Consider the following 15,262-nt stretch of genomic DNA (forward strand, 5'->3'; position numbering starts at 1 on the left):
AGGTGTGACCTTCTGCTCCAGCTAGGCTGACCTAGGGCAGAGAAAGGAAATGCTATGGGTGTATCTCCTGAGCAGCAAAGATAATTTCTTTTTCTAGCTCAATAAGCAGATGGGTACCACCAAGAAAGGGCAGTTGCCTTTGGGGCTGGCACAGTAGATCAACTCCTTTCCTTCAGACTGCAAGACCATAATTCTCTTAAAGACTCGCTCCCTCTAACATGTCTCCTTTCTCACCTTGCTCAGGATGTACCTTCTGCGTGACAGCACATGGTCTGTTTGGGGGGTCCAAGTTATTAAGATCCTTTCTCCCAGGGGAGCACAGGAACTGCTATATCACTCAGCCTTTCATAACCATTCAGTTTTCTTCTGTAGCAATATGCTCAACAGCCTGTTTTTAGAGGAAAACAGGTTTGAACAGAGGTTAAAAAGAATAGACTTTGGTCACTCCCTTCTTCAAGATGGGAGGAGTAAGTGGAAAACAGACTTTATATTTTGCAAACATAGTTTCCTGCAGTTTCCTCCAGTTTCCTGAAACATCTACACTTGAAAAATACAGGGTTACATCCCTGCTATGCATTCCACTGATCTCCAGAGGCTTTAAGGAATCATTCTCTTGCCCCTTTTCAAGGGGTGCATATCCTTACAGTAATGCAGTGCTTTCCCATTTGACATGCACACTGTGGGACCTGCCAAAAGTCCCACCTGCCAAAGCAATTCAACCAGCCATCTTCCAACCTAAGACTACAATCCCACCTGTTTCTTCCTGTGACCACCCTGATGACCCAGTAATACCCATAATCAGCTGGAGCCTCCAAGACTCAGCCAGCCAACAGAGTTTCTCCCCTCCAAGTTTAGTCTTACCATTCCTCTTTGCACTTGGGGAGATAAATGTACTAGGAGACCTTACAAGCTGCCATCATGATCGATGGTAATCTTTGCCATTAAGGATCAAATCCATAATTGCATCTGTAACAAAGCACTTTGTCCATGTTCCCTGGTTCCGTAGCACTCATGTTTGCCACTGCATCATGCACTTTGGCATCTAGCCAGTCTCTCTCCTTGACTAGGTCAACAGCACCAGCAGGTTTCCTTCCAAGAGGACCCATCAGGTGCAACCTCCAAGCCCTTTCCTCCAGCTACACCTCTGCTCTTGTAGGAGGGAAGAAGGTGGGAAGGAGGGGGGAAAGCAGCAGTTCCCTCAGGGATCATCCTAAAAGTATGAAGCTGGAGGAACTGAATAAATGTAGAACTATGCAGCACCAATAAATACAAATTAAACTCATAACAAGAAGTGAAATATTAGGGCCAAGGTGACATTTGGACTGGAGGTTCAGCCAAGCTTTGCTTTAAATATTTTATTGCTGCAGATAAAGAAAGAGCTTATCCAACACGTTTCACTCTCTCTCACTCTCTCTTCTCTCCCTATCAACCAAAGGGGAAAAGGAAAAAAAAAATCTTAACCAGCTTTGGTTGTATTTGAGCTAGACTTCAAAGTTTCACAAAAATAAACAGTTTTAGGGGGAGGAATGCACACTTGTAAAGGGAAAAAATGCACTTTGAAGCCAGCTAGGGACTGCATGCTTTACACAGAGATCCCCAGCATCCTCCTGGAGCAGACAAGTGGTGTCCCCCTCCCGTTCAAGCAGCCTCTCCTCCCCGTGCAGGGGTCTGCCCAGCAGCAGCATGGTCCTTCGAAGGGATGTCAGGGTGGAAGGAGCCAGTGCTTTGTTCTCTTCTCCTTCCTCCTGTTATGCCCCTGTTGTTTTCTGCTCTGATTGAAAGTTTCATGCGCCTGTAGCCATCACTGAGATCTGAGTGTGCACAGCACCTAGCACAGCATCAGTCCTGGCTTAGGATGAGGGCTTTTTGGGGTTGACTGCTGCAATGCCAAAAATCTGTATGAGTAGATGTGGTCTATAATTTAAACTTGGGAAAAATAGAAGAAAAGTTTGTCTGCCTTCTGCTCTGAAGTCGCACAGGGTAATAGACAGTTGGGGGACTGTTATTATGGGGGTACTGCACCACACTGTCTGTAGGGCAAGCAAGATGCTTAAGCCTCTGGGTTTGTCTGTCCCACACCAGCCATTGATGAGGGAAGAGAAAGGGGGAGCATCCTTCATGTTTTAATCCCTTAATTCCTTCTCTCTCTTGTCTCCACAGCACAAAGCCCCACTGCAGCAGACCCCTTGCAGCAAGCCTACGCTGGAGTGCAGCAGTACGCAGGTCGTTAGTATTAACACTTTCTCCCAGTAAACCTTTCTCTTCTCTAAAGCCTTTAATCTCTGAACACACCTAAGGGGGCTGGGGCAAGGGAGGTGTTTGCTGAGACAGGGACACCAGGGCCATGGATCCTCAGATTAAATTCACTCTACTCATGAAAACAAAGACCCAGGGTCTTCTCCCCCAAAGGAGGCGATCTTCAACCATAAAACACCAGGGATAGGCTCCCACTGACCTGCACTTTGGTGCAGCTTCATTGACAGAACCAGGTTGGGTCTCCTTAGCACAGTGAACAAGTAGAAAATCAGGACACTTGATTTGGGGGACACTTTCTGTAGAACAAAAAAAAAAAAAAAAAAAAAAAAAAAGTGTTTTCTGAGTGCTGTAATGAGCAGAGTAGATGGGCAGCCAGACCCTGCTGTTCCTGGCAGGATTTGGGATGTCTGCACATCCCCATGTTGTGGGGTACGCAGGTTGGCCACGCATAAAACACCTCAGCACTGGCTAGCTCTGGTGTGGCTGGAGGAGCAGCTGCTGAACCCAGGGCTACCACACACACGCCAAAAGCTATCGTCTCTGGAGTCAGCCTCACTACACCACTGGCCATATCTCAGCTAGTTAGTCTGAGGCCTGCTTAGAAGCTGCAGATGTACTTCTGGTTCCTCAGCAGCTTCTTCACAACTTCCAGTGGGTCAGCTTCTGCTGACTCTCACGTTGCCCTGTACGCAGAGCTGCTCCTTTGCGGCTGATGGACTGACACCAGCCAAAGTGACCTGGTGCAGATCATGACCCTGCTGTGTTCAGCCTCCCCTTGCGAGGTGTCCATGGCCAACATTGCGAGGAAGCTGCCACCCCAAAGTCATTATTTCCTGTGGTAACTGGAGCAATCATGGGCTCCCGCTGAGGAATGGCTATTATCTCATGTCAGCACTGTATCTGGAAACTTAATTTAATTCTCCATGTAGGGCTTCATTTGCCGGTGTTTTAGTTATTGTCATTTATTGCTTGTGAGGTTTGATAGATGGGAAGCAGCTCAACCCTTTGAGCTGTTAATTAACCCCTCTGCACACACATGGCCCCTATCCCCCTCTCTCTGGGCTCACAGGCGACCCGTACTCTGTATTTTTAGCAGCAAGGCACATCATCTACCATCTGTGGTACTGAATGGCTCCCCTTGTCTGCATGGTGGGGGAGCTGAGGTGGGGAAAATTGTTTAATTGCCGCACACTGTTTCCACTGTGTCTGCATGAAAGAGAAAGTGTCTGCAGACATGAAAGGAAATATATATCTGAGAGTGTATGCACGAGTGTACCTATATGGGGTGTGTGCATATGAAGGTTACAGTAAGTGAGAGGAAATATACGTGTGAACTGTTACCATGAGCATGTGAAATAATCAGAGTGCAGAAGAGATTACACAAGGAAACGCACATGAGCGCTGCACGTGACTGCCAGCACGGGCATCAATGTGCTGAGCTCGTCAATGAGCACGCATGTAATACCAACCGGGATGGTTACACATCTCTGGTGGGGGAGATCTCAGTGGAGACCCCCATTTAGACGACGTGGTTGACCTCAGTGCTACTGTTAGGATGTTGAAGGGAAGTTGGGTCTTCAGGGCCAAGTGCAACCACCTGGAGCACCGCTGTGATGTTTTACTGCACCTTAGGCAGTACAAGGCTAAAATCCAGAGAGAAAGCCCACCTCCAGCTTGGTGTGATTGTTGACATAAAAGCTCCATGCTTCCCAGCACTGAAATCTGTCCTTCTTTCTTCTCTCCCTTTCTCTCCCCCATAGCTGCTTATCCTGCTGCTTATGGCCAGATTAGCCAAGCGTTCCCACAGCCACCTCCCATGATCCCACAGCAACAGAGAGAAGGTGAGTGAAGGGTCTGTTCTCCTTGCTGGACCCAGCATGCCATCCCCACCACATTGGTTCCCCTTCTCACACACCTAGAGAGCATCCATTAAATGTCCCATTGCTTTGAATCCCTGGTCCACTGAGTCTTTTCTCAATTCCCATATGTGGCATCATTGGCACTAACTATAATACGTGTGAACATCCTTGTGGGGAATAGCTGCTGAGATCTGTCTTCTCAGCCCTCAGGGACGGGAGCATGCTGATGTGCATGGGCCATGGAAAGGCCTGGTAGCAACGTAGGCAATAACATCCAGTGGGGGTTGTTAAAGACAGCCAACAGGAATGTGGAACAAAACCACAGTTGCATTAGAATAAAGAATTTAATATGAAACAAAGCACTGGTGGCCCTTCATTAGAAGCCAGTGATGTCATTTCAGACACCTACTGTTTAGTGGAGCTGATAGAGTCCTTTCAGCTTCCCTTGATAATCAGGAAACAGAAATTATCCCTTTTAGAGCGTATTATCCGTACCAGGATGAGATGAATCATATAGCAATGGTACCTATTTCTTTACATTGACTGCGAGAGGAGCCTGGGTTATGTAGCCTATAGGACAGGTTGCACTGGAGACATGAAAAGTAAGAAGAGGTGAATCTCCCATTATTGCATGTAAATGTTTTGGGAGATATCCATGTCATGTAATGCTTTGCACCCAAAGGCTTGCCTGAACGAGGAAAGGAGTCCCTCATGTTTCCTTTACAATCAGGGGGAACTTTGGGATCCTCAGAGGAAACACACTCAGGTAATCCCAACTGTCCTCCAGAGAGTCCACTGCTCTTGCTCGACTAGAAGAGGAGACTGCTTGCCTAAGTGAGGCGTTTAAGTCAGTTGCTTCCGCCTAGTGTAGAGATCCTCATTTTAAAAAATGAATTTCTGCTTTTATCCTCTATTAGGTCACTAATTTGGATATGTTCTATGTTATATGTGCTATTATATATATATTATGACATTTAATATTTTAATATGGTGTAACAGTCAGAGTGAAATGAATCAAGATTATACTATCAAACTGAAACATTCTGATGGCCTAGAACTACTTTGAGGGAGAAATCTCGTTTTGTGAGAAAATTAGAAATGTTGGCATTTCGATCTAATTTGGAATTAATTTTTTTCCGATGTCAGAATTTCCTGGGCAACACAACTTCCAGCTCCTGATTAGCTCTAGTACATGTCCCTGCTGTGAGAACAGATGCACAGACCTAACGTATCATTACAGAGATGTTTCCCCCATGCTGAAGGACTTTGCTTTTTATTACTTACTGGGGCTAGATTAAGCACAGGACAAAATGGCGAGCAGATCTTTGCTTAGCATAGCATTGTGCCAGGAACAATCAGAAGCAAGGGATAGCTGTTGTGCACACCCTGAACACCCACTGCCCAAAAACCCCTGAGTTTGCCAGGCACAGTGTGTCTTTGTGGGTTGAGGGTGAGTGTCACCCAGTGGACAAGTTATCTTATAACTCCTTGCTCCTTTCCATGAGCAGCTGGTATTGAGGATGGCTGAGGACCAGATATATAAGACAAACCCCTGGTCCAATGCAGGTTGCCATTCTCAGTGTCCTTCATTTTCCTGTAGCATTTAGCTCCTATGGATTTCTCTGCCATTTGCTAGAGGGAGAATCTCTAAGGCACAACATTATTTTAAGCAGAGAGTGAAGACCTGTAAGCCTCTCTAACCTTAAACAGGAAGATGGAGTAAGAGGGAACTCTAATAATAACAATGCTTGGTGCTGAAAAGAGTTCTTTATGTTTGCAAGGATGTGCACAAACATTGATTTGTTAATGAACCAGCCCTACCACAACAATAACATCGATGATCACATTGTTAATAACGATACTAACTCTTAGCTCCTGGATCCTGCTTGGATAACAAGCCCAGAGCTCCTTGGCTGCTGCATCATTCCCGTAGAGATAAGTCATTGCTTCCACATGAATGCTGAGGCTGCTGGCATTGGATGGGGTGCATAGGGTGGAACAGATCCAAAACGATCAAAGGTAAAGATGACAACGATCAAAGGTAGAGTCTTCATTCGGACCATGTCAACCAGGCAAAATGTGGGGGTAATTTCAAATTTGTATGGTATTACTCATCTTGATGTAGTTTCTGAAACTCAGAAATACACATTAAAATAAAGTGATGCAGGTTTGTGACTCCTGCACTCAAATATGGTGAGGGCTTGAATAGCAAATAGATGCAGAGCAGGCCATGAAGTTACAGCCTCTAAGTGTTTGCTGTAGAGGTGAGGTGTGTATTCCACTTACTGTGCATCCAGCCATAAGGTTGCCTGTAAACTTTATGCAACCTTATGGCACAGCCTATTTTTAGTTACTGTTGGAAGAGTTCTGTGGTCATAGGCTCTCCTTATGACACTGATTCACAGTGCTGGGGATGCGATCACAGACAGCTAGCTGATCTCAGCTCAGGGATGTGGAGTTTACTCGTGTACACAGTGGACACCCAGGATAGACTGGGATGGCTGCTGTCCCCAAGTTAAGTGATTATGAACAATCTGGAAGGTGAGGAGCCTGGGCAGAGCAATGACTTAGCTGCTCAGGTCCAACCAAGCCAAATCAACAAGGACCCACAGCAGATCTCTTTGCCATGTGTTCCAGTGTTCACACGTACAAGCATTTCCATTATCCAACATGGTTTGCCTGTAATATAAAAACTATTCATAAACTGTGTGTTTCTTACAGCTTTTCTTTCCCTTTGTCTGAACCAAGACTATCTGTGTTTCTAGTGTATTAATGAGCAGAAATATCTATTGCTTAAAGCAATAAAGCCAAAATCCATGGTAGGTGTCAGGGTAGAAATGAACCTTGATTCTCTTTTCATAAAGTGTCGCAAGGGTTAGATTTTGAGCTGACTTACAGCCCTTTTGAAAACCAAAGTGAAGTGCTTAGTAAAGAATTTTAGTACTGTATTCAGCCCTGAACTGCCAAGTTTACTGATCTCCAATAATCCATTAACTCAGTCCAAAACAAGACCTTTCTCTTGACGGTTAGAGTTTTCACTGAGGTTTTGCCGTACCAACAGGGATCTTGCTCCAGTGATCCTGATCCCTTGGACACATCCTTGCCTGTGTGCACTGAGAACTACTTAGCTCTTCATAACATTCTGAGCTGAACAAATCTTGAATTCAGTTTCTCGAAAATATACAGACGTACAAAACAGTGGCCATACACATAACTGTGTGGTCTACCATGGACTGCCTAGATAAGCATGACTAGGAATAAAGGAAAAATGAGATAGAAGGGCTGAGAGAGAAAGAGAGAGTTTGTTTTGTGAATTCTTTACCAAGGAGTCTAACTGTGATAGGTAACTTATGGATGGATGGATTTAACAAGAAATTGCTTCTAATAGCAGAATTTTCATGTGTGAGAATGATAAAACAAATCAAACTACCCCAGGTTGTTTCTCAGTAGCAGGTGGAGTTTTCAGCATCGGAAATTAGCAAAAATCTTCTGTAGATGGGAACTGAGTGAGTTTGGCCTTGAATATCTGAGTCGGTATGGGAAGCCACAGGATGAGTTTCACAGATACATTTCAGAGTAGAAATGGGCTTTGAGGATGGTCTCTGCTCTTTCACCTCCTCCTGGTCTCTTCCTTTCAGTCTCCAAGCACTGTGAGTGAGACAAAGCTGAGCTCAAGGTGAGCTAAGGGTTGTTTTTTCCTTGAGCCCAATCTCTAAGCCTGGTGTAGATGAAATTGCTTGCCTTCTGATCTGCCTTATGCCTTAGTAGGTGTTTCTCAGCACATGCAGGCAGAATCCCTGCTCGTGCACAACACATCCAAGACCCCAGGAAATGCAGCTGGCATTTTTGAAAGAATTTGCCAGTTTTGCAGAGCAAACTGCTGGCTCTGGTGATGTCAGTGGGAATTTTGCCACTAATTGCAGCAAAGCCAAGATTTTACCCATTCTGTAATAATGTAGATCTCAAATCCCACAGCAGAAGTGCTCTGGGGCACGTTCAAACGAAGAAATGAAATTTTCCCTGCTATTCTGGACTATGGTCTTCTCCTGGGCAGAATTTTCTCAACCCTAACAGAGGCCTAAGGGGGTCGGTGTTTGTTTAACACTTTCAGACTGTTTCATATCTAGCTTATTATGCCAATAACTGCACATTGCATCTAACTGGACTGCAGCAAGGACTGGGGAAGAGCTAGTTGCTTAATTGGGAGACTAAGGAAAAGGCAGACAGGAGGTGAAAGGAAGAATGAAAAGCTTGACATGAAATAGGGGAACCTGATTGTGGGCCACTGAGGTTCAAAAGTAATTTAGTTAAGCAGATGACCGGGTGCCTAATTAGTTAATTATCCCACCATCCCACTATCCCCCCCATTTGGAATAAACCCTGTCACCATCCTGATGACCTCTAGGAAATGCACAAGATGCAAAGGATCAGCTGTTCCTTCATGACAGTCCTTTTAGCAAATTAGTGGGGAAAATTGTGCTTAGCAAATATTCATTAGGGCTTCATTTTCCATTAATCCAAAAGGAAATGTGGAGAGCCTGTGACTTCAATCACGCTGAGGCCCAGGAATTTTAATGAGCTTTAAATGGGCATCTGTCAGAATCCTGACTTCGCCGTACTTCTCCTGCCAGCCGGGGGGATGAGTAATGGCTAATAAAAGGTGGGAGCATCTAGGCGAACTCCTCTCCCTAACAGGAAAGGCAAAGTTGTAATTTGCTGTGTTATGACACCGTAATTATGCCCTGATGAAGAAAAGGAGAGTATTAAGAAACCCTACACTGTGCCCCAGCTGCAAATGGGGGAAAGTTGGCTCAGTCAGGTCACAGGGTTGTGGGCACAGGGGCTGGGTGGAAGGACGACACCCTATTTCTCTCTGTCCTCTTACTGTCACAACAAGGAGCATGCACTAATTCCCCTTTATCTTGACCCCCCTGAGCAAACCAGAGTTGGAGTTTTCTGTGGAGGTCAGTGCAGAGCTGGGCAGCAGCTGGAAGTACCCTTCGAAATAATCCCAAGAAAAAAAATACAATCCCAGCCTCCTGAAACTGTACAGGTTTCTGCTGGTGGACACTGCAAGGGGTTTAAATGTGTAGGTTTTTGTTTGTTTGTTTGTTTTTGTTTGTTTGTTTTCCAACAAAACCACTTGGACACAAATGTTCCCTCTGGATTTTCACTCAAAGTATTTATGCACAATACTTTAAAATAAAAGTCACATTGTTAAGCTTCGTTCTAAGCCAGAGGCAGATTCTCCCTCTTCTACCCCAAAATTCAATTCCAACAGAACATTTTCTGAGTCTGAACTTTAGCAAAACTGCATATTCCAATGAAAGACTCCTCTCTGGATATTTTTCCAAGTACCCTCTGAAGTCTGTAACCCTTTGAAGTTTGTTACAGCACTGAGGCAAAAAAAAAAAAAAAAAAAAGCAATTTCTGTCCTGAAGTCTAGTATTTTGGATTTGAATCCATCTATCATCTCTTTTGAAGAACCCTGTAGAACTGGGGGACGTGACCAAACTGCCTGGATTTGGGGGAGTCTTTGGGCTGAGTCAAGCTGGGGAGGCTGAATATAAAATTCTAAAACCAAAATAAGCCTGGGGGTTTCTGCATCTCTTTCTGCTTGTTATCACAGTCCTCCCACAGACATGAGAAAGATAATGAAACTTCTGCGTGCAGACACTGAGAAGAGGCAAGGGTTAGTGGCGGTCACCCAATACTCTACAGATTAAATGACATTATGGAGAGCAAAGGAAAACTGATCTGCATCTTCTTTTTGCTCTTATTACTCCTTTCCATCTTTCCATGGCCACATGTGCTCCTGCGTTCCTCTGTCTCTAGGTTTTATCCAGGTGTTTGTCCTGGGAAGGTTAGCACAGCCTCTGGGTGGCTTTCTGAACTCCTGGTCTTCTGCCTTCTTTGTTCCTCTGAAAGTGTTTTGAAGACCAATATAGGAGAATAGGGAAGGGTCATTAGGATAGATGCCATGTTGCTAGACACATACCTTTTTCAAAAGAGGATGAAACGGTAACAATAAACAGATGATCCAAGGAAACCTGTGAGAACACATCCCACAGCCACTCGTTCCCAGCTGAAGAAAGTCAGACATGCAGAGGAACAAAGGAAGCCCTTTCTCCAAGACCCAATAATGCGGTCTGGACTCTGCAGACTGCTTCCTTGCAGTGATCCCTCAGCTGTCAGAGAGAGGGGACACCAAACTAAACCTCCACCATGTGCTTCTCATATCCTATTGATTTCCATTCATGGCTCTTGTTTTCTCTTGACAGGACCAGAGGGCTGTAACCTGTTTATCTACCATCTGCCCCAGGAGTTTGGGGATGCTGAGCTGATGCAGATGTTCCTGCCTTTCGGTAATGTCATCTCCTCGAAAGTGTTTGTGGATCGGGCGACAAACCAAAGTAAATGCTTTGGTGGGTAAAGATAACAAAACAATTAGATTCATCCAGGAAAGGGCTTTCTCTAAATACTTTACCTTTCAAACTGCTTTCTCTCTGCTTAAGCTTTATGATTTCTCTCAATTTACTCCTGTCGATACTTTCCCCCTTCCCTCTTTCTCTCCTAATTGTCTCATGCTCAGAATTGTGTATGCTGCTTAGAAGTGAAGGTTTGGCATCCCACTGGCAGCTGGGTGCTGCAGTTGATGCTGGTGGGGTGGAAAATGTCCCCTCTTGGAAAGGGAGGCGGGGAGGGCACAGAAATGACTAAAGCACCTGGAGCAAAATGGAGGAGGCTGTAGATGAGAGTAGATGAACTGCTGATGGGTTCAGCAGTGGGAGTTTCTGTACCCAGGGGAAATAAAAAACAGGCTGTGGAGTTGAAGGGAGGACAGAGCTTGAGGGACAGCTCTCCAGCATGTGTGATGCATTAAAATGCAAAGGGCCAAGGCCTGAACACCATTAGCTGAAAGCGTGGTCTTCTGCAGGGATGGCTACTCAGCAGACTGCAGGCAGCCGTGCTCTGAGCCCGCCAGACCTGAGCCAGCACCACAGCACGTACAAATAGCTCCAGCTAACCCTGTGCCTTAGCCAACAAGCCATGCTAAGAGGCTGGGTCTGAAAGCAACAGCTCCAGGCCCAACTCCACCAGCTAGAGCACAAACAGGGCACAGCCTCAGCTGCATGTGGGCCACCAGGCAGGGACACCCCAAGGTGCACCCACAAAGGGAGGGCTCAGCCTGCCAACAGGGGTGTGCTGATGTGTGCATGATGTCTCAGTGGGATCCTGCTGTTTGCAAAGGTGCTACTGTGAAAGGTCCTTTTTGGCAGCCCCAGGAAGGTCCCATCCCACCTGGTGGATGGTGGATCTCCTCTCACCCACCACTGGAATGTGCAGTTTCTGATTCTCCACCACCCACTGCTCTATGCAAAATTTTTGTGAGAATTGCAACGGGACAAACTATTGCTTTTCTTTTCCTGTTACTTGCAGCTGATCTGGACTCTGTCTCTCAGGCAAACTTCCAGAGTTAAGACTTGTTGGAGTTTCATTTAATTTTAAAGTCACCCTCAGTCTCTACACTATGCTTCCCTCCCATGTTGCCTTCCCCATTCCCCTCCCGGACAGCCCACCTCCCAAAACTCTTACCTCATTCCTTGCTAGCTATGGTGCATGACAGACAGTACTTCCAGGAGTTTTGTGCCCCTTCTCTGTGCACATATCCTTCTGCCCACCCACAGAGGGTCTGAACAGGCTGCTTGAAAAAACCTTGCCCCCTAGTGTGAGGGGACACAGCAATCCCTTCACCAGTAGTGAGGGGATTGCTGCATGCTCAAGCACTAGAGAACAAAAGAGTTGGTTAAGAACAAGTTGGGAAATTCATATGAGAAATTTAGAGCTTTAACCATATAAAAGCTCATAACAGAACGAGCAGGCCAGCGCAGCTCTAGGTGACATTGAACACTAATGCTCCAAGGATATCAACAGGTTAGAAGTAGACCCTAGGCAATGAAATTGCTATTGCTACCATAAATAATATTTAGGGGAGTACTGAGCCTGTCTCCCTTTATACAAGCAAGGGGAAAGGGCAAAGGTAAATAGAGAAGAAGCAAGGTGAGAGCCAAGGCCAGTAAGGGAGGGTGTCTTCTGGACAGAGATTCACCTCATATCCTCCTATCTCAAAGGCTGTCTGGCTACAAGGCTTAATGAGGGTAATAATACATACCTAGCTTGTGGGGCAGGGTTATGGGGCTGGCTTTGTTGATGTTTGCAAGGTACTGTGAGGTTGTGGCTGATGGCTGAGCAGGGCTTGAGGGATCTTAGCAGAAATTTTTCTTAATTGTGAATCTTACTGGAAGAACCTAAACCACAACTTGTTTGATGCAGTAACCTCCAGCACCAATGGTAGGGTAAGCAGGAAAGTGGAAACTCAGGCAAGCAAAAGCAGGAATTAGAGATTGCTGGTAGACTTTACTTATCTTACATTAGCTTCTGAGACAGCTAATTCTTCCAGTCAGGTTTGGGTTCCAGGCATCAAGCCCCAGTTTTCTGTGACTTTAGCTAAGTTTCCCATGGAGCTGAGTGCCTGATGTGACTGTTGGTTTCAGACACTTACTCTGCCATGTGTGCCTCCTTCAGAAAGACAGAAATAGCAGACATACAGGTAGCTAATTATCACAAGTATGTCACATTGCTCTTCAAAACCTCCCATCGCGCTGACCTTCAACTTTAGAGCAATGTAAAATGTGGACGTTATTACAGATAATCAGGCCTTTCATTTGTTGTGCTAAGTCCACTGAAGTTGGAGCTGATTATAATTCTTTGTTCAGAAACTTTGCTTTTTTTAAAAAAAGTAAAGATTACTTTTTCCTAAAGGAAAAGAAGGATTTTTGTTAACTTTGAAAGAAAGAAAACTCTTTCCTTTTTTGCTTAAGCATTTCCCCAAACTCAACATATAAAAACATAGCATTTGCATTCTGTTTCACTTTTTTTTTTTAACCAGCCAGAGCTCTCCAACTGGTAGCCTGGGGGGACAATTCTGTCTGGCCCCAGAAAGATATTCCACCATTATATGACCTTTTAAAATGTATCTGCTATGCAGATCCCAAGTAAATTGCTATAACAGAGTCTAGCCCGAGGTTGTCGAGAAATTGTCAAGAAGTCCTGCTTTAGACAAACTCAAAAAATTCCATGGAGAAAAATGTCACTATGTTTTTCTTCCATGGGAAGAGAAAATACTTCATTTGCTGCTCTTTTCTCACTATTGAACTACCAATAAGTAGCCACCTCTGCTCCCCTCACCTCCCCCTCCCCCCCCAAAAAAAAAAAACTTTTATTCCTTTGTGTTCATCTCTGAACCTCCCCTGCACTTCCAGCACAAAGATGGGTTCATTATCTCCTTTGGCCACTGCTGTCAGGGTTGTGTGGGGGCAGCAGCCATGGGAGAAAATGAGACCAGCCACAAGCCTTGCTCCCAGTTTCTCAGGGCCCGCCATCCTACAGAGACTCATTAACACCTGTGTGTTGAAGAAACCACACTGCAGTTACGAAGCCTTGGGCTTTCTCAGTTCAGAGGCTGCCTCCTGGCTTGACAATGAGCAGCACAGAACGTAGACTACAGCAAACACCAGTCTTGTGCAGAAAGTGTGAAAGTGGTCAAAATATACACTTGGTAAAATGTTGTTTACCGTAGCAGGTCTGCTTGATGCAGTGTGTAAGACTGCCTTAGAACAACCTTGACCTCACTGAGAAACAGTCATTGAAGTTGGAAGGCCTGGGACTTTCCTCTTTCTGCATGCATCCAGCCTAGACCCAAACCCTCCCTTTTCTCCTACAATTTTTCAGACTCTTGGCTTTTGTTTTTCCCCCTTTCCTAATGCAGCCGAAATATGTCCCAGTACAGACCACACTTCATTCTCCTTTACACTCATCACCACCCTGTCTATCCCCATTGCCTGAGCGTCCATCACACTGACCACATCAGCATCTCCTTGAGATTCTCCTCCGGTACTGCCCTTTCCACCCTCTTGGATTCAGAGTTATTCATTTCACTTTCACAGCCCTTCACAATTCTGTCTGTCTTTCTCCTGTCCCTAGCTCTTCACTCAGTTACCAATCTGTAGCCTCTTCCCATCCACTTCTTTTACACTTAGCACGTTTCTCCTCACTGGGCCTTGCTGTCCTTTCCTAGTGAAATGGCAGGGCCACCACAGGAGTTGTCTCACCTGAAGAAAAATTACACTTAATAAAGCTGTTTTTAAAGACAGCAACTCCCATTCTCACAGCAGGCTGACCTGGGGTGTCTTGCACAGAGGCATAATGTGTCACGGCCTAACCATCAGCTTCTGCAGGGCCCTGGGTCTACATTTTGTCTCCGTGCAATGCATGCACTTCCTGCTGCATGTGTGTAAGCTCATGTGTATATATACTGAATGCCAGAGGACGTGCAATATATCTATATGCTGATCACAATGGTTCTATTGAAAACTTCCCTCTCAGATAAGCAGAGAATTTTATTGTGACCAGTTTGTGTACAAGGCAAAAAGAAAAGTTGATTAAAATGATGGCATTAAAGCTGCTAAGGCAAGTAGTCAATGTGAGAAGAGCCGCTCTTCATGCTGCCCACACAAGGTTAATTCTCCCTCTGTAGGGTAGGGTGATGCTACTATACAGTTGTAATTTCAGCAGCACTCAGTGTTGTCACACAGAACACACTTTAAGAATACATTTGAAGACGTTAAACTAGTGAAATACAAAGACAACCATGTTCTAAGAAAATGTTTTAACAGAGAAGAGAAAGAAAAGGATAGGTTTGGGCAATATTAATTAGGAAGACATGACAGAAATTAGAAAAATGAGGACGTGGATGGAACAGCAGAGGCCAAATGATTACCCCGAGGTGTCAGATAAGATGTAGATAAATTAAAGCCAGAGGAATTGCTATACTGGTGCACTTGGAAATTCATTCCTCCAGCCTCCAGTTTCCAAAAGCAGCAAGCACCTGGATGTGCTAGCTCTGCATGACACTGAGCAGTGGGCATTGCAAGGGCAGCTCTGCACCACATAGAGTCCACACAAATGTTTCTGATGGGCCCCCCAGTTTGGCAAAACAACTAATCTTCTTTGCAAATGCCAAAAGAGAGAAGACAACACCACTTGATGAGGGTCGTAGTAGTTAATTACCCTCACCATGAAATATT

The 15,262-nt window shown here is 45.2% G+C and overlaps 1 protein-coding gene across 14 annotated transcripts in view; it reads left to right on the forward strand.

Annotated features, from left to right (window-relative positions):
- CELF4 (CUGBP Elav-like family member 4) overlaps positions 1–15,262 on the forward strand; it is a gene marked incomplete at both ends in the record, with an annotated part of 675,766 nt that overhangs the window by 643,730 nt on the left and 16,774 nt on the right. For 4 of the 14 annotated variants that reach the window (XM_084304587.1, XM_084304590.1, XM_084304589.1 and 1 more), the window contains 3 exons: positions 2,161–2,226; positions 4,017–4,097; positions 10,397–10,480. In XM_084304587.1, coding sequence (XP_084160713.1) covers positions 2,161–2,226; positions 4,017–4,097; positions 10,397–10,480 — 231 coding nt within the window. Of the gene's footprint in view, positions 1–2,160; positions 2,227–4,016; positions 4,098–10,396; positions 10,541–15,262 lie in introns of all 14 variants that reach the window. The other 10 variants (XM_084304580.1, XM_084304583.1, XM_084304582.1 and 7 more) reach the window with 4 other exon arrangements.

This window comes from Netta rufina, assembly GCF_964035555.1.
Source record: "Netta rufina genome assembly, chromosome: Z".
NCBI lineage: Eukaryota > Metazoa > Chordata > Aves > Anseriformes > Anatidae > Netta > Netta rufina.